Raw genomic sequence first — 19973 nt, 5'->3', positions numbered from 1 at the left:
GATTGTTATTTTATGTAATTTTGTTTGTTTTCTAATTAATTTTCTGGTAATTGAAATACGGCAGGTCGATTTCAAAATTTTTTTTTTACATTTTGTGACAATGTTCTGGATTGGTATTTCAAATTACTGGCACTACAAACAAAATACACAAAACGAATTGAAAGAAAATTGCCGGTACGAGCAATTTTTTCCAATGCCCCTCTCTCCTTCATACAAAGACTTGCCGCAATTAAACTCGCCTAATATAAATTGGGACTTATGAATATTGAGAAATGAAATAAAATAAAGTTAATGTAACAGTTAATCATATTTTTTTTATACTGTCGTCAAAAAATTTTTTACGACAGATTTGGCGTATTGTAACGCTTTTCATAATTCCGATTTGTCGTATAAATACGACAGTGCCATATTTTCAACACGACGACGCCGACCGTAATAACGGTTATTGAGAAATGCAATAAAATAAAGTGTAATGTAAGAGTTAATCCGTAAATACTGTTTAAATGCTATTTTAAGACATTTTTTTATATTATTTTCGTCAAAAGAATATTGAACGACACATTTGTCGTATTGTAACGACTTTCATCATACCGATTTGTCGTACAAGTGCGACATCATACCCAATTATCAAAACGACAACGCCAACCGTAAAAAGGATGACTGTTTTTTCAATGACTAGCAGATCTTTAAGCGTGGGATTTTAAAAGAATACTTTTTCAACGACTAGAAGATCTATAAGCTTGAATTTTTTCAAATATATTTTTTTAAGATCTGCTAGATCTAAAAGAATGGATTTTTTAAATAATATAATATTTTTTTGAGGATTTTAGCCCTGCTTGAGGCTATACTAATACAATAATAAACATTTCAGAAATAGGAGAAATGTCATGTTTTTACGAACTTTAAAATTATAAAAATCTGTCCCTTGAAAAATATTATTTTAAAAAATCACTCTCTTCTGGTCCATGAAAAAATATTCTTTATAAAAATCTCTTTTCTGATCCTTGCAAAAATATTCTTTATAAAAAAACTCTTTATGCGGTCGTTTTTTCAGTCAGTTTTTTTATTCGAGTCGAACTTAATGATCGAACTTTTGCAATGAAAATGTTCATTAAAAATCCACGCCTTGATAAATACTCGTTAAAAATCCATGCCTTGCTGTTCCATAAAAAAAATATTCTTTAAAAAATCCATGCCTTGCTGTTCCAGGAAAAAAATATTCTTTAAAAATCCACGCCTTATTCTTTCGGAATAGTTCAATTATACAATTTAGGACAATGAAACCTCTTAATTTCAAAAATGTTATTTTTTTTTTGAAATGTTCAATAAAAATCAAAAAATAACCTTCATTTTGACGGCGATGAAATTGAGAGTAAGTTTAGGTGAGCGTAACTGGGATTTCATCACCAAAAATGACTGAAGAAAAGATAATAAATGAGATACCGTTTTTATCCATTTACGCTGACGTATAATTTTGGAAATTTTTGAGCATCAATGATTTAGCTAGAACCAGGTTTTGCACGGTGAATGGATATGAATACACCAGGAAAAGGGGAGAGAGTGTCACAGTTGATAGAGCATCATCTCTGTGGCCGTTTTTTCCTTAACCATAGGACTTCATATAACCTTTTATGCCTTCTCAAAATTACGGGAGGCAGAGAGAAAAATCCAGGACTCCTGCTAGATTTATTCCTACTATTCGAATACCCGATAAGACCTAATTTACCAGCATATACAGTTGGTGTAGAAATTGCCCACAAAAGACCTGCTAACACCCATCGACCATCTATATAATGACAAGATTCCCATTGGTCAGCATAGGAAAATGATGTATAGGAAGGATGTACATGATCTCGAGGGAGAGAGTGGTCCAAACATATGAAAGAGATCCTATATATTAAGCAGCTAATCGAGTAGGTCCATATAATATTAACAATATGAAATGAATACAATGTGAGTGATTGGCGTTCTCGGAGTCGAGTCATCGCAAATGAAGAGCGTTAGCTGCCTAGAAAAAACAAAATTAGTGTATCATAGTGCATTACAATTTGGAAGATAGACGGTATTGGTTCAAGTTTTTGGTTACCCTCCACCTAAGGACACTCCCAATAAAAAGGTATTTTAGAAATTTTGAGCAGGTTTTCCAATTGTAATTTTGTAACAAAGAAAAATATATATGTATCAGTTCAAGTTTATAGCCCCCTTATTACGCTGTCGGTGTACTCCCGATTCAACTATAATTATCTTTTTTCTGGAATATTTTAATCCAATGAAAAAAATATTTGAAAATTTTAAATCTTCTAAATTTCATTTGCAGCATCAACATCCCTATTTGAGCGCCATGGTAAACAACGGCACATGGAGCTACGATCATGATCGTGATGGTACTCACACCCAATTGGCTGGCTGTGAAGTTCGCTTCCGTAATGTTAATTTCGATACACATGTGGCGATACGTTACGAAAACGATATTCTATCGGTATCGACAGATCTGGAAAATCGCACTGAATGGAAAAATTGTTTTGTTGTAAATAATGTTGAATTGCCAACGGGTTATTTCTTTGGTCTATCGGCAACAACGGGTGATTTGTCCGACAATCATGATATTTTGAGTTTCAAATTTTACGATTTGGATACGGATGTTACGGTAAGATGAATACAAATTGTTAGATTCCAGTTTAAGTGTAAAGTTATTGTAATTATTTCAATGGTTAAAAAAAATTTTGATTTATTTTTAATTGTTTTTATTTTTCTATTTATTTTAGCCTGATCAAATTATTGCCCGTGCCAACATTATACCCAATGCCAAAACATTCGAACCGCCACGTGAACATAAAGATGATCCCAAACCAAGCATGTCCAATACAAAGATATTCTTTATTTTACTCTTTGGAATGTTGGCAGCTGTTGCTGTGGCCATTTTCGCCATCTCCTATTTCAAGGAGAAAAATGCCCGCAAACGCTTCTATTAGTTAATAGCATTATTTATTATTAGATATTTGAAGTCTTCTTCGGCCCAAGCGACCTCCTCTACCACAACCACCACCTCCAACAACAACAACAAACACGACATCTTTTTGAGAGAAAAAAGACATGAATATTTTTTAAATAGCAAACAAATTAAGGTTTTATAGTTTTTAAATACCAAGTCATTTTCTAATCTAAAATTATTTTTATTGTATTTCTTCGATATATGTATACTCTATCAATTTTTAGTTGATTTCAATTTATTAGTATTTATTCGTGTAATAAGTATTTTCTAATTTAATTTTATTAGATATACATTCACACCAAACAACTCCTTATTTTTTCGATTTTCTTCCTTTATTTTTATGTTGGAAATTATATATTTGCAATTTTTCCGGAGTGATGATGATGATATTATTACACATCACAATAAATTTGTGTAGCAAAATGTTTAAAGCGCAATTAATAAATAAATAAAGAAATATTAAGTAAAAAACAAAACATATATGCAAGTAAGCTATGCGGATTGGTATGTAGATAAATTACAACAAATATTGTGTGGGAATATTGTAAATAAATAGTTTAATTATGAAAAAATGTTTAAAATATGTGTGTTTCTTTTATATATTTTCAAAACGAATTTTCTTTTCGGTTGTCTATTTAATACAAGAAATACATATTTATTTATTTGTAGTTGGCTTCTGGGGCATAAAATGTGCATTTACCAATTTTTAGTTATTTCTATGGATTCCCAAGCATGGATATTATTACAGAATATTATTTTCAAGATCAGCAGAATAATATTCGAGATATTTTATGCTATTTTTTGTTTTTGAGGCAGAGATGTAAGGGAATTTTTAAATAATACATTTTCAAGGATTTGGAAAGCCATGAGCAACAATTTTGGAAAAATATTTCTTAAGGACTGAAAGTACTCTTATATAAATATTCTTTTAAGGTCTAGCAGAGGTATATGCGTAGATCATTCAAGGACTAGCAAAGCAACAAGTGTGAGTTTTAACGTGTGTTTTAAATACTAGAAGAGTTATATTTTTCAAAGACTAGCAGATCACTAAGCATAGATTTTTAAATAGCTCTGCTCTACTCGATATTTGGTAACAATAGTTACCAAATGTCCTTTGTTTGTTGTTTATTTTGGCGCAAATCAAATGTTTTCTTGAATCAGCTGTTTATTTGCTAAATCTTACTAAATGTTGTCTGTTTACTTTTCTCAGTATTATCGCAAAAGAGAGTAAAAAAGGCTTACTCTCTGAACTAGAACTTACTGAACTAGAACTTACTTACCGTAATAACGGTTATTGAGAAATGCAATAAAATAAAGTGTAATGTAAGAGTTAATCCGTAAATACTGTTTAAATGCTATTTTAAGACATTTTTTTATATTATTTTCGTCAAAAGAATATTGAACGACACATTCGTCGTATTGTAACGACTTTCATCATACCGATTTGTCGTACAAGTGCGACATCATACCCAATTATCAAAACGACAACGCCAACCGTAAAAAGGATGACTGTTTTTTCAATGACTAGCAGATCTTTAAGCGTGGGATTTTAAAAGAATACTTTTTCAACGACTAGAAGATCTATAAGCTTGCAATTTTTTTTAAAAAAACGGGGGTTTTAACGACTAGAAGATCTATAAGCTTGAATTTTTTCAAATATATTTTTTTAAGATCTGCTAGATCTAAAAGAATGGATTTTTTAAATAATATAATATTTTTTTGAGGATTTTAGCCCTGCTTGAGGCTATACTAATACAATAATAAACATCTCAGAAATAGGAGAAATGTCATGTTTTTACGAACTTTAAAATTATAAAAATCTGTCCCTTGAAAAATATTATTTTAAAAAATCACTCTCTTCTGGTCCATGAAAAAATATTCTTTATAAAAATCTCTTTTCTGATCCTTGCAAAAATATTCTTTATAAAAAAACTCTTTATGCGGTCGTTTTTTCAGTCAGTTTTTTTATTCGAGTCGTACTTAATGATCGAACTTTTGCAATGAAAATGTTCATTAAAAATCCACGCCTTGATAAATACTCGTAAAAATCCATGTCTTGCTGTTCCATAAAAAAATATTCTTTAAAAAATCCATGCCTTGCTGTTCCAGAAAAAAAATATTCTTTAAAAATCCACGCCTTATTCTTTCGGAATAGTTCAATTATACAATTTAGGACAATGAAACCTCTTAATTTCAAAAATGTTATTTTTTTCGAAATGTTCAATAAAAATCAAAAAATAACCTTCATTTTGACGGCGATGATATCAATTTGCCAAATTGAGTGGGGCTTTGTTGTTTCTGTTCGATGGCAACAGCTGTTATTACTTGGCTCTTTATAAACAAACACCCCCAATAGGGAGTAGACCAACGATTATTTTAAGGACTCCAAGGGCACAGAAACCTCTTAATTTTAATAATTTTAATTTTTTTCAAAATGTTCTATAAAAATCAAAACATAACCTGCATTTCAACGGCGATGAAATAATTTTTGAGTGGGGCTTTGTTGTTTCTGTTCGGTGACAACAGCTGTTATTACTTGGCTCTTTGTAAACAAACACCCCAAATAGGGAGTAGACCAACGATTCTTTTAACCAATCCAAGAATACTTTATAAAAAAATCAATTCAACAATTGATAAACAAAATTAAGTAGCAAAATGACCGCCGATGAACGTAACTTCCGTTCAAGTTATTATGAAAAAGTCGGTTGTCACAGTGTCGAGGAGAAGAAATCACTGAACAAACTATTGCAGGACAATATACGGAATCATGTTAAATTGAAGCAATTCTGTTTAAGTTATACCGTTCCCACTACACATCGTAGTCTATTGTGGAATATAATATTGGGTGTAATGCCGTTGCATAAAAATTCCACGGAATTTATTATGGATCAACGTAAAGCAGTCTATGATGATCTGTTGAGAGCGGTGACTATAATGCAATATGTAAATGCCTCAACGCCAAAATCAAAAATACTATTAAGTATGTGGCAATTGGAAAATAATCGTCTATTGCATTCCGGACCAGATGATATTGCCGATCAGGTGTTTGCGGAAATTGTTAAGGTGTTGCTGCAAATATTTGAAGATGATGTTGAGACGTATTGGTTGGCAAAGGAATTTTATGCATGTACATTGGATATACAACAGGAATGTCCACGATTGAAAGAGTTGACTCAAACATTACTCAAAAAGGAAGATATTCAGTTGTATAAGTGAGTAAAAAAAACGAAATTAAGTAATTACAACAAATTTCAAAATAACAATTGTATGTTTAAAAAATCCGTGAAATTTGAATTATATATCAAAATTATTTAGTCTGGGTTTATACATGCAACTTTTGTAAGCAACTCTGCTGAGTTCTTAGAAGTGAGAGGTATAAAAAGTGACAAGGGGAAGAAATTCTAAATAGAATCGTAGAGAGCAGCAGCAGATGTGCTAAAAAGTTGCTTGTATAAACCCAGACTTAGTAAATGTTGCGATTTTGTTTTCGAATTCAGATTGCTAGAAAAATTTAGTGGATGTCATGAAGATATTTCCTTTTTTATTTTGTTTTTCAGCCACTTGGATAATTTGGATGTCTTCAAATCTGATCAATTATTAGATAGATGGTATATAACATGTTTTGCTGGTGTCATCAATGAATCTACCTTGGTAAGAGTATGGGATAAGATTTGTGGCGGCTCAAAGAAAATTGTAGTTTTTATATTCTTGGAAATGGCTAAGGCACTGAGCGATAAGGCAATGAAATGTAAAAGTAGCCAAGAGTTTAAGCTGCTAATAGAACAGGTAAGTGGTAGCACTCATTTGATATATTCAACACGTTTTACGATTAGAAAGTACTGGGGTTTTGGAAGGCAGACCTTCTTCATATTGGATATTGCCTTTCGGAAACCCTGAGTATTTTCATCGATTTTTTACAAAACGAAAGTCGAGCAATCGATTTTAAAATAGGTATATTTTCCAACTTTATCAAATCTAAGAACTACCGTAAAAAGGTAGCTCGAAAATCCGATGATTCCAAAAATTAGAATGCTACGGATACCACCCCTCAGGAAACAACAAATTGGAAAGCGAAAATAAAACATTCGAAATAAAAGAAAATTGGACAATAAAGATTAACAAGTGCTAACAATAAATAATGAAGTTCGAACGACTGAACTTTTATAACTCCCAACTTGAAATGGCCTTTCAAAATACGCAGAGTTGTGCAGTGTACCATATAGTCGACAAAGTAAAACTTTGATCCTTTCGTCTTTCTCAATAATTTATAATTTTTTAGTCACATATTTTTATTCTTTGTTTCTTGTGCGTGCTTTTTTTCAGGTCAAAGATCCCGATGCATTAATTGTTAATAAAGCAATTAAAACCTGGCAAAATAGTAATCAACACAGTGAAAAAATAACCGTTCATTAAATTAAGAATAACATTATTTTTTTATATATATTTATAATTTAGTAAGCTAAGCTTTACCCTCAAACAAATTGAAAAACCAATAAACTTAAATATACTTGAAAACAACATCATTTTTGTCTTGTACTGTTTGTAGTTCCAATGTGACCGGACATTGCATCCAATATGAAAGTAGTTCCTCTGTATAACCAATTAGGAAATACATTTTTCGGGCACTAATTGCCTGTCTTACTATACCGGCAATTCGAATCATATTATGTTGACGTTTAATAATAACCTCGGAGCACATCAGCGAATGCCAGGTGCCATTCATAAATTTACGTATAAATAAATCCTCAATGGCTGTCTGCGAGGGACGTAGACCATCCAACATTGTGGCTGAAATTGCAAATGTTATTTAATATTATTAATTGTTAATCAAAATCTCTTCATGGTGACCTACAAGTATTCCAAGAGTTCCATGATTTACGATGGGCAATATAATGTGGAGGATTGGCCATTTCATAGGTAAGCGGTTTGTTACGTTTTGTGGTTATGCGGTAGCGACCCGACTGGGTTTTCTCGCAAACAGCCGTTGTGTGAATGAGAGCAGCGACATATTTTCCATTGGCTACTTGGTCCCTTAATAGGGAAGATGTTAACTACAAATACAATAATAAATTAGTAATATTTTATTTATATTATTTGTGTTTTTTACAAACTAACTTTTTGTAAGGCCAACATCGCTGCTTCACAACTTCAAGTAAATGACAAGAAAGCTAACAGCTGTTAATGACATAACATCAGATAGGGGTGTGTTCAGTCAATGTCTGTTAACGTCAGACCACAATGCAGGCGTTCAGTGTTTGAGTGATTAATAACCCAAATAGAAAAGGAGAATAAAACACATTTAAACAATTTATTCTTAAAAAATTAATTTTAAAAATCGATTTTTTAATTAGGTTTTTTTTTTGCCCGCGATAACACCATTCGCAATTAATTTTCATTATAAAGTTTAAGTTACACTAAAAATACCCTCTCTTCTGAATCCACCTCGCAATGTATAACGGTAACATACAACGCCGTTACCAGCCACATACCATCATTGACAATGTTCAATGTCAATTCAAGTCTTCTTCTTCCCCAATAGAGCTATTCACATTGCCAGACCATGTAGTATATATCAAGAAGAAGTAATAATATGTGCGAATAAAAAATTAGAAACAAAAATAAGTGATGGGTGAAAAAGTTTATTTTTCCCTAAGAATATGGTAAAAAATATTGTGTTTGAGTTCGGATTTGGAAAATATATGTTGCGCCAATTAATATTTACTTAATATTTATATGAAATATATGCTGTTTGGCAGAAGAAAATCGATAAGAAAATTTCAATGAAAAGAAATAAAATCTCAAGTGTGCTAAAAACACTCATTGTCACATACGTGTTATTGTTGTTGCTGTTGTATCTTGTTGCAGTGATCAATGTTGTCAATGTAGCGATTTTTCTATCACTGATGTGTTAATTTTAAACGTGGGAAAAATAATACGAATAATTTGGGTGATTTTTTAAATATATTTTGTTAAACAATTGTAGCTAAAATTATAAATAAATAATTGCAGGTTAAATAAGAAAAAAAAACCAAGTCGAATGGAGCCAGCTATATGATAGGCAACCTCTTCTAAGAATCTTAAATGATATATTTATTGAAATAAAATTAATCGCACATCATTTTATTCCAAATTCTTGAAAAGTGCTAAATCTAAACCGTATTAAATAAATATTGTGCGTGTTAATGGGACAAATTCAGCTATATTGAAACCTAAACAAAAATAAACACACGTCATCGTGGTCTCACGACTATAACATTGGGAGGTAGGGGAGACTGGGGCACCTTCGGCAATCGCGTTTTCGATATGAAGCTCTAACCGTACATCACAAGTTTCGATACATAGGTATCGAATATCGAAATAAATAACTGACACAAAGTTTGAAATTTCTAGCTAATAAACTTATTTAGATACATGGGTTTTTGTATTTTTATAGATGTTTCTGTAATATTTCAATTCCATTTCGTAAGTATTTCGTGTATAAAACTTTTTAAATTTTTAAGACAATATTATTAAAAAGTGGTTAACTACGATGTGTATTATTATAGTAATTTTTAAAAATCTAATGTTTTTACAAAACTGATCGAAAAAAATGAAAAAAACTATTAAAAGTACATTCGGGGTACATTCGGCATTTTAAAGTGGGGCACATTCGGCCATATACAGATTGTGCAATATTATTTCCTTAAAATGTTTTTGAGTTTGTCTTTAAAACTAATCCTTTAATATGGTTCGAAATTGCATATATAAGATCAAACGTGCTTGTATTGACGAAAATGCGATAGAAAACCTCTATTTCTGATAGTTTATGCGACCTTGAGATGTAAACGTCCGCCGCTAGAAAATAAAGTCCTATAATTCAAACATTGTGTGGCGTATTGAAACCAAATAGAGCCTTTAGAGGATCAGAATTTCAACCAGACTGATAGCGATGACAATTACCCGGCTATGACTATGGTGCCGAATGTGCCCCATCAAATGCCGAAGCTACCCCGGGTTGGGGCACATTCCTCGAATTTGACTTTTTTTACAAAACTGTAAAATTTTGTCACTAATACTATTCTTTTTTTATATCTTTTTGGTACTATTTTTTATAATTAAGTGTCAGAGGACAATAATCAGCCATAAAGTTGTTATATATGTTGAATAAGTACTGAGATATAGAGCTCTAAAAAAAGTGCCGAAGGTGCCCCAGTCTCCCCTACATCTAAATCTGAACTTGATACACGTCAATCTGGACTCAATTCAGTTACGATATGCGAATTCCCTATCAAACTGGAAAACCTTGGATATTTGGTGCACACTTTTACTCGAAATCGGGCGAAATTATACATGGTAGCTAATCTAAATCCTAACCGTTTTAAAGCAGTCGCCCAATCGGACAAAATTTAAATATTTTAGCTATATCAAAATCTAAACCAATTTAAAGCAAACTTGACACACGATCCAATTTTGGACTTTATTTACTATTTTTCCTTTGAATTATTTTGTAATTTTTTTCTATACCAGATATCGTTAATAATTACTAATCATTTCTAGTGACCACCTTTATGAGCCATTTCGATTTAAATGTTTAATAAATATTAAAAATAATATAATGAAAGGTATAACATAAGCAACAAAGGTTATCTGCACATTTCAAAAAATTATATTGCTTTGCATAATATTCAAGAAAAATGTTTTATTATCATTTTTTATTCTTTTACTGGAAAATTAACTATTGTATTGTAAATAATTACATTCAAGTTTCTTCTCTCTTTTTTTTCAGATATTTCAAATAACTAATTACAATACAAAGCATTCCATTTTGTAACACAAACATACACACAAGCCTTATATTATTGCCAAAAAAATACTTTTTTGTTGTTATTTTTTCTACTATGGAACAAGAAATCGGTACTTGGGATTCTGTATTATTGGAAAATCTTTCAGAAGATAGTTTCATTAATAATATACATCAACGTTACAAACGTGATCTCATATATGTAAGTTGTGTTTTGTTTTTTTTTTTTTTTTTTTATAATCATTTTTGAAATTAATATAAATATGTTAATTTTGCAGACTTATATAGGCACTTCCGTGGTGGCTGTAAATCCATATCATCACATATCAGAAAATTCGTTGGACCTAATACATAACTATGGTAGTAAAGGCATATTTCAATTGCCTCCACACATGTAAGTTATATATGATTTTTGTTTGAAAATTCGAAAAAGAAGTAAATGTGTTTGGTTTTTTTCTATTTCAGTTATGGCCTTGCAAATTTATCATTTCAATCACTTAAGGATCGAAATGAGGATCAGTGTATAATTATGACGGGTAAGGAAATATATATGATACATAATACAACTATTGATAGTGGATACAAGACTTGATAGGTGTTCCAAGAATTATACTTCAAAAATACCACAAGGCGTGGTATTTTTTTAAATTCACACATTTACGATTTCATTAATTAGTTTTTTTTTAATTTCATTAACAGGTGAAAGTGGATCCGGTAAAACCGAATCTTTTAAAATGATTGTCAATTTCCTAACACATATTCAAGAAAAATCTAAAAGATCATCGTCTCTAAGCAAACAATCGTCGGTTGGTTCTGGCGGTGCAGCAGCAGCAGTAGCGGCATCAGGTTGTGGGTCATCGTCTCACAAACATCGGCGCACATCCAGTTCTTGTTCAATGGGGCCGACAACGTTAAGCTATTTACCAAATAAGAGTACAATTACTGCCGCCAATTCCAATTCATGCCTACTAATGCAACAGCAGCAACAACAACGTAGACAAACCCCGTCTCCAGGACCAACAACAACAACAAAATACTGTGATGCAGCTGTACAGCATAGAGCACGTGCCGAAAGCTCAGATCGTCATGGGAAACGTAGCATGAGAGAGAAAATGGTTGAATTTGATTTTTCACATCACAAAAGTACCGAAAATATTTCAACTTTAGATAGTTCAAATATATACACCACAACCATGGCCGCCGGCAACACGTCTGCACATTGTGGCCAACAACAATTGTCAACCACGTTTGGTATCACCCTGTCACCTCATCCACCAAAATCATGTTTCAAACATCATCAATCTACACAAATTCCCCATAAATCCGCCTCAACATCCAAATCTTCCTCAACTATTTATTTACCTCGTAGTACTTCGCCTAAGTATTTGCAATCGTTCACTGGTGGCGGTTGTCGCCAATGTGGTCATAGCAAATGTACCCGTGCTCAAAGTTTCGACAAAGATGATGGCGACATAAGTATATCATCAGCATCACAACCGGGCAATTATAGTCTATCAACAATGTCATCGGCCCACCTACAACGTGGCAGTTGTTCAAATCTAACCAAGCAAGGCTTATCCGATTGCTGTAATCGTGACGAAAATACTCAGCTATCTGGTTCAATGCAACGCATTTCATTATATGATGCCCACAAAATAAATCAATCGGCCATAAATGCCTTGAAGCTATGGCAGTCATCTCCGGTAACACCAAGAAAACAGAAAAATCCTTTGAAGCGTTTAAGAGAATGTGTCTCATTTGCTGATGTTTTTCTTGAGGCAATGGGCAATGCGGTTACTTTGAAAAATAACAATTCTAGTCGTTATGTAAGTGGTGGGCATTTGTTACATATTAAATATGTTTTGTATTTAATTAATATTTTTTTTTTTGTTTTAGGGAAAACTTTTTGATATAGAAATTGATTTTAAGGGCGATCCAATTGGTGTTCACATAACTCATTGTAAGTATATTTTTTGGTATCTATTATAAATAAAATGTCATACTTTTATGGTATATTATTAGGATTTTTTTAATCAACTATCAAAATTTGTTTAAAAAATAATGAATCTACCATAAAACAATTTCAAAATATACTTTATACTTTAATATAAATATTAACAATTATTTATATTTTTTTTCTTCATATTTTCTACTCATGCTTACATTTAAAGATATGTTGGAAAAGGTTTGAAATAATTTTTTTTAATTTGAATTTCTTTTATTTGTTTAAGATTTTTACAGACGAAATATTTAAAAAACCACGCTTTTTGTCCTGAAGGACTTTGAAAAAAGTTTTTTTTTTAGAAAATTGTCTTTGAGGAAAATATTCTTTAAAAAATTCACGCTCATTGTCCTTAAGGCCCTTGAAAAGATATTCTTTAAAAAATGCACCTGTATTGTCCCTGAGGGCTTGAGAAAATATACTTTAATTTAAAATCCACTTGTATTGCCCTTGAGGTCCTTGGAAAAACATTATTTTAAAAACATTATTTTTTGTTCTTGATGTCATTGAAAAGATATTCTTGAAAACATCGAAGCTTAATGTCCTTAAGCTTCTTAGAATAATATTACTTTAAATTATTCATGCTACCGCCCTTGATGTCCTTGGAAAAATATTCTTTAAAAAATTCTCGATTACTGTCCTTAAGATCCTTGGAAAAATATTCTTTAAAAATGTTCATGCTATCGCTCTGGAGGTCCTTGGAAAAATATTCTTTAAAAAATCCACGCTGAAGTCCTTGGAAAAATATTCTTTAAAAATATTCACGCTATCGCCCTTAAGGTCCTTGGGAAAATATTCTTTAAAAATATTCACGCTATCGCCCTTAAGCTCCTTGGCGCAGAGTGAAAATCTGGAATATCTGAATAGTTCGGCTGGTAAACCATCGGCACCTGCTGCTTTATTATTCTTCAGACGATTGATTGCTATTCTGACTTCATCTTGGCTAGGTTGTATACACTCTATACCGTCATCTATTATTGGTTCTGAGGTATCCTCTTCATCGCTACTATTTGAAACCAGAAGTTCTTGAAAATGCTCCTTCCAGATCTTCAGCAGGCTGTTTTGAAAGAAATGAGATTCTTTTAAAAATATTCTTTAAAAAAATTCACGCTTATTGGTTAGGAGGTCCTTGGAAAAAATATTTATTGATCAGAAAGTCCTTGAAAAAATAAGGCTCTTTTTTCTTATTCTCCTGCCAGATGTAATGATTCCGAAAAAATACTAATTTTATTTTTTCATTACAGACACGTGTTACTGATGTTTCTTCCGGGGAAAGAAATTTCCATATATTTTATCAGTTATTGGCCGGTGGCGATTTACAATTATTAAGTAATGCATACATTTACATACATATATAAAATAATACGTTATAATAATATACCAATTTTATAATTTTTAGAATCCTTAAAATTATATCGTAATGTTGAAAAATATGATATTTTAAAAAATACAACTGCCTTGGAAGAAGATCGTACTAATTTTCACTATACCAAAGTAAGTATAAATATCCCACGATTATTTTTTTATTTTATTCATTTATTTTATTTATGATTAATTGTTTTTTATAGAAATCATTAGATGTGCTGGGTTTATCTTGTGATGACATAAATTCAATATTTCGTATTATAGCAGTCGTATTGAAATTAGGTAATTTTATATTTGTACCCATAACAAACATTGATGGCACCGAGGGTTGTCAAATATCAAATATTTATGGTAAGTCCTTTTTGTGTACGCCCAATATTGAAACTGTTATACTACATATTTTATTTTGTAACTCCCCATTTACAGAAGTAGAAGAAACCGCTCATTTACTTAATTTAGAAGCTCAAATTTTAATTAATTGCCTTACAAGAGCGTCTAGCTCAAATAGCAGTTTGGAAGATGTCGGTAAGCAGCAGGAAATTATACGATATGAATAAATATTTAAATTCATGGCTTTCTTTACTTTAGGTTGCGAATTGGATGCTCGCCAAGCATCTATGACCCGTAACACACTGTGTCGCACTCTATATTCCAGACTTTTCACATGGCTGGTGAATAAAATCAACGATAGCCTCAAATCGACGCAACGTGAAAAGAATTTAGCCTTGTTAGATTTTTATGGTTTTGAATCGATGGAACACAATTCCTTCGAACAATTCGCCATTAACTATAGTTCGGAGAAAATTCATCAAAACTTTGTGCACAATGTTCTGAGAGTCGAACAAGAATTGTATGTTCGTGAGGGACTTGAATGGTCGCGAATTGATTATTTTGACAACGAGTCGATATGTGAATTGATTGATAAACCCAATTATGGTATATTGAGTTTAATCAACGAACCGCATTTGACGACCAACGAAGCACTATTGACACGCATCCAACAATGTTGTGCTGGGCACCCGTGTTTTATGATAGCCCAGCCCAATTCGATGACATTTCGCATACGCCACTATGCCAATGTCGTGCAATATTCGGTTCATAGATTTTTAGAGAAGAATTCCGATACGCTGCCAAAGTACTTAAGTTCAGGTTTATATCAAAGTAAACTGCCACTCGTACAAAGTCTTTTTCCGGAGGGTAATCCACGGAGACAAGCCAACAAAAAGCCCACCACGTTAAGTTCCAATATACGCACTCAATTAAATACTTTATTAGCCATTATTAAGCCACGATGTTCACGTTATATATTTTGTATTAGGCCAAATGAATGTCGTCAATCACGTACGTTTGATATGTCGCTGGTGCAGCATCAGGTGCGTTATATGTCGCTGATGCCGTTGGTGTATCTTTGCCGCCAGGGCCACTGTTTTCATATGCTACATGCGAAATTTTTCCTACGCTACAAACTTTTAAGTGCCAAAACATGGCCGCACTATCGTGGCGGTAAATGTGTTGAGGGCATCGCCCTAATAATTCGCAATCTTCCATTGCCATCAGCTGAATTTACAATTGGCACAAAAAATGTTTTCGTTCGTAGTCCGCGAACCGTTTATGAATTGGAACAATTTCGCAAAGGACGTATGCATGATTTGGCCACATTGATACAGACCACATTTCGTATGTATCGGGAGAGGAGTAGATTTCTACGATTGCGTTCAAGTCAAATAACAATAGCAAGGGCTTGGAGGGCGTTTAGGGTAAGAAAGAAAATATCGAGAAAAAATATTTTAATTAAAATAAACGTAACCCATGCCTTTATAGTTTGTCTACTTTCAGTCACGTGAGCAATATCGCACCGTTAAATACAAGCGAAGAGGTAATTGGGCCGCCGAGATTATAGCCAGAGCTTATATTCTATACAAAACTCGCCAATTTCTTTTGACAATACCTCAAAAATTACCACCAAATTCGTTAAGTCCGCTTTCGATGGATTGGCCGGCAGCACCATCATTCCTGGAGGAGACATCACGTTTATTGCGTGCCATCTATCATCGTTGGAAATGTTATTTATATCGTAGTTCCTTTGATCAGACATCGAGAAATCGTATGCGTGAAAAGGTCACCGCCAGTATTATATTTAAAGATCGCAAAGCTTCCTATCCGAGGAGGTATTTCAAAAATATATTTTTTTTAATGGGTAATCTGTAACGCCATGAATTCTATTTTTTTTTTCTAGTGTGGGCCATCCTTTTATTGGCGATTATGTGAGATTACGACCAAATGCCATGTGGAAACGAATGTGTTCAGAAACCAATGATCAGTATGTTGTATTTGCTGATATTATAAATAAGATAACAAGATCAAGTGGTAAGGTGAGTAAACATTTTCAATTTATTTTTTCAATATGAATACTGAATTGGATATATCTAAAATGGACTGATATTTGCACTAGAAGATAAATATATAAAAAACATTTCCAACACCATTTGAAACTATATAATGTTATAATGGTAGGAAAAGGGGCTAATATTATGGACGGTATCATTATATAGTACTTGCTAACTCACTTAGCTGGCTTGTTACAGAACGGTTGTTCCATAAGCCGAGCTTATAAAATATTTGCAAGCGCGTCGGTCTTTTGCGCATCTCCTCCAATTTGAAAGACCCTGCTGCGAAATTTTGTCTTCTACTTGGTTTTTCCATCTAATTCGTGGCCTTCCCCTTCTGCGCGAACCATGAGTAGGATCGCTTTTATATGCCTTTTGAGCAGGGCATTCTCATTCGTCGATGTCCGCGTATAGATTGTAAAGCTCGTAGTTCATTCGATGCCGATATCATCACCATCCTTCTCAGAATTTCAAAACTGATGACATTAGTTTTATTTATGGCGGTACCAAGGGATATAAAATCTTTAACTACCTCGAAGCTGTAGTTCACAAATTCCACAGTTGATCCGAGTCTATTGGACGTCTTGCGCCTTGATGCCATTTACTGCCAGACCTACTTTGGTAGACTCCTTCTGAATTTTTTCAAAGGTGGCTGTTACCGCTCGCAATGATTTGGCGCAGAGTGAAAATGTGGTCAATGATGGATTTGCCAGGTCTGAAGCCACATTGGTATGGTCCAATAATGTCATTGATCATTGGCTTCAGTCGTTCACACAGCACGCAGGATAGCACTTTATAAGCGATGGGAAGGGGACTTATTCCCCTATAGTTGTCTCCTTTTTTGTGTACGGGACACAGGATGCTGAAGTTCCAATCATTGGGCATGCATTCCTCTAGCCAAATTGTATTAATCAGCTGGTGCATGTTCCTTACCAGCATCTGACCACCAGTCTTGAATAGTTCGGCTTGTAACCTATCGGCACCTGGTGCTTTATTATTCTTCAGCCGATTGATTTCTATTCTGACCTCATCTTGGCTAGGTGGTATACAATCTATACCATCATCCATTATTGGTTCTGGGATATCCTCTTTACCGCTACTATTTGATACCAGAAGTTTTTTCAAAATATTCAGCACGCTGTCTGTATCTGTCACCAGGTTTCCTTCTTCATCTATACAGGAGGATGTGCCTGCACTAAAGCCTTTGGTTTGGTGTTTTACTCGTTGGTAAAATTTTGGACTTCATTCTTACTCCTGTACATCACGCTTTGCTCACGCTCACGTTTTTCTTGTTCTTTCTTCTTTTTTTCTGAAAATACGTTTCTCCTCTCTGCTTTTCTACCAATAATTCTCCATCGCATTACGTGTTGCTACTGTCTGCAGGGCTGCCCTATACGCTGCGTTTTACACATCAGTAGCATTACGACACTCCTGGTCGTACCAAGGGTTTCTTAATGGTGATTTTTGGTACCCAAGTGTTGCTTTTGCTGCAGTTTGTAGGGAGTGGGAAATGCTCTGCCACTGTGCTTTTATATTATTATCGGGACAATGGGTACTTTCGTCAAGTAGTTGGGTAAGTTGAGCGGAGTAGGCTTCTGCTATGTGTTGTGTTTGCAGCTTTTCGACGTCAAATTTCCGTTTTACATTAGATCGCACCTATGCTGCTACATTAAGACGGGTGCGTACCTTGGCTGCTACAAGGTAATGGTCCGAATCGATATTCGCTCCCCGGATCGGACGTCTAAAACACTGGATGAATGCCTTCCGTCTATCGCAACATGATCGATTTGAATTCTCGTTGTTCGATCGGAGAAATCCAAGTGGATTTCTCCCGATCGAATCTGGTGCTAGTTAGCAGCATGTTTTTTGCTGCTACGAAGACAATCAACTTCATGTCGTTGTCGGATGTTTCTTCATGGAGGCTTAATTTTCCGACGTAGGGGCCAAATATATTTCCCTTCCGATTTTTGCATTAAAACCTCCTAGCAGAATTTTAATGTCATGGCCAGGGCAGCGGTCATATGCTGTTTCTATGCGCTCGTAAAATATGTCTTTGGTCTGCTCATCTATGTCTTCGGTCGGAGCATGTGCGCAAGGAAGACTGATGTTGAAGAACTTCTTTTTTATACGGATGGTAGCAATTCGCTTATCTACTGGAGTGAATCTGAAGCCTGGGCTTCACCATGTTAAAGCCAATCGGAGCCGTTGCTTGGTATCTTCCATTCCCTACGCCACCCTCATTATATAGTGGATATACCATTTTGGAATTTAATATATATATATTTAAATTTCTTTCTTTATTTTTTCACTCAAGATTGTGCCTATTTTATTGGTCATATCCACATCATCATTATTGTTACTGGATCAGAGAACATTACAAATAAAATATCGTGTGCCTGCTGCAGAAATTTATCGTATGTCACTTAGTCCATATATGGATGATATAGCTGTATTTCATGTGAAAGCTGTAAGTTTGAGATTTATATACCGAAAATATTCCCAAAAAATAACAACTAACTACTTCTCTTCTGTATCTCTACAGTCTGAATTTTGTCGCAAAAAAGGTGATATAGTTGTTCAAGCGGCTCACATTATCGAAATAGTTACGAAAATGTTTTTGGTTATACAAAATGCCACGGGGAAACCGCCTGAAATACATATTAGTACAGAGTAAGTAAAGTTGTTATTTATTAAAAATTTATATAAGCAACATTCTAAACACTATTATATTTTGCACTATTCCCAGTTTTGAAGCGAATTTTGGCCAACAAACTGTTATATTTAATTTTAAATATGGCGGTATGTCGGATCTTGCACAAGGACCACCAAAGGTTACTAGAAAAGCTAATCGTATGGAAATTATTGTATGATCCGCAACTAAAAGTTATCGTTGGACATCGTTGACATTTTTAAATGCCTATGAATTAGATGCAAGGGCAAAATAAACCAAAAACCCACATGTTTCCTCTGGTTCCAAACGAACAATTTCCCATATTTAAGGCAAAGAAAAATCTTTAGAATCTCAATAACTCCTGATAACATACTCACACCAACATACACACAAAAAAACCTGACAATCATACAGATTTCATTTAACATACTATATATTTAATATCTATGTATCTATATATTGAAACATATTGCTTCAATTTTTTGTCTCTATAATTTATGAATTATATACGGAAGGTGGGTAGACAAGATGGGGGATAAATTGTAATTAGTTTAAAATACACTAGTACGTACAAATTAAATTTGACATTTCTTCTTGGCTTCTTCCGGAACATGCGAAACCAAAGGCTAATCTGAATTCCTTCTCGCCGATCATTTGCAGTCCTCATACGTATTACTGGCCGTAACAAAATGTCCTCCCATGCGCCTTCTAATTGCTTGCTCCAAATTGACTTTGGAACTCTCAGTTATGACTTCAATTCCCTCTGTAGCCGCCTT

The 19973-nt window shown here is 33.5% G+C and overlaps 4 protein-coding genes across 4 annotated transcripts; 3 read left to right on the top strand and 1 right to left on the bottom strand.

Annotated features, from left to right (window-relative positions):
* The first annotated feature begins 1360 nt into the window (after nt 1–1360).
* On the top strand, nt 1361–2972 carry LOC133327402 (vesicular integral-membrane protein VIP36-like). The gene is made up of 3 exons (XM_061535960.1): nt 1361–1372; nt 2318–2647; nt 2766–2972. Exons 1-3 carry the CDS (start codon nt 1361–1363, stop codon nt 2970–2972), a joined length of 549 nt encoding a protein of 182 aa, XP_061391944.1.
* A 2675-nt stretch (nt 2973–5647) lies between these two features.
* LOC133327398 (TBC1 domain family member 7) lies at nt 5648–7411 on the top strand. Its single transcript, XM_061535957.1, has 3 exons — nt 5648–6204; nt 6550–6778; nt 7316–7411. Exons 1-3 carry the CDS (start codon nt 5648–5650, stop codon nt 7403–7405), a joined length of 876 nt encoding a protein of 291 aa, XP_061391941.1. The 3' UTR covers nt 7406–7411.
* Nucleotides 7412–7490: 79 nt separating this feature from the next.
* Nucleotides 7491–8125, bottom strand: LOC133327396 (small ribosomal subunit protein uS3m). The gene is made up of 3 exons (XM_061535955.1): nt 8108–8125; nt 7845–8043; nt 7491–7780 (listed from the first exon to the last, which is right to left on the bottom strand). Exons 1-3 carry the CDS (start codon nt 8123–8125, stop codon nt 7491–7493), a joined length of 507 nt encoding a protein of 168 aa, XP_061391939.1.
* Nucleotides 8126–10852: 2727 nt separating this feature from the next.
* Nucleotides 10853–19466, top strand: LOC133327401 (unconventional myosin-Ia). Its single transcript, XM_061535959.1, has 17 exons — nt 10853–10974; nt 11051–11166; nt 11238–11308; nt 11472–11952; nt 12031–12598; nt 12669–12732; nt 12944–12957; nt 14019–14103; nt 14174–14268; nt 14343–14490; nt 14566–14664; nt 14728–15896; nt 15961–16307; nt 16376–16511; nt 18841–18993; nt 19069–19196; nt 19273–19466. The coding sequence occupies exons 1-17, from the start codon at nt 10870–10872 to the stop codon at nt 19394–19396; spliced, it is 3903 nt and encodes a 1300-aa protein (XP_061391943.1). The 5' UTR covers nt 10853–10869; the 3' UTR covers nt 19397–19466.
* The last annotated feature ends 507 nt before the right edge of the window (nt 19467–19973 follow it).

This window comes from Musca vetustissima, unplaced genomic scaffold (assembly GCF_032173495.1).
Source record: "Musca vetustissima isolate MV318-11 ecotype Yass unplaced genomic scaffold, APGP_CSIRO_Mvet_v1 utg10925, whole genome shotgun sequence".
Lineage (NCBI taxonomy): Eukaryota > Metazoa > Arthropoda > Insecta > Diptera > Muscidae > Musca > Musca vetustissima.
Note: the sequence above shows the minus strand (reverse complement) of the source record. Positions and strands in the feature narration are given on the sequence as shown.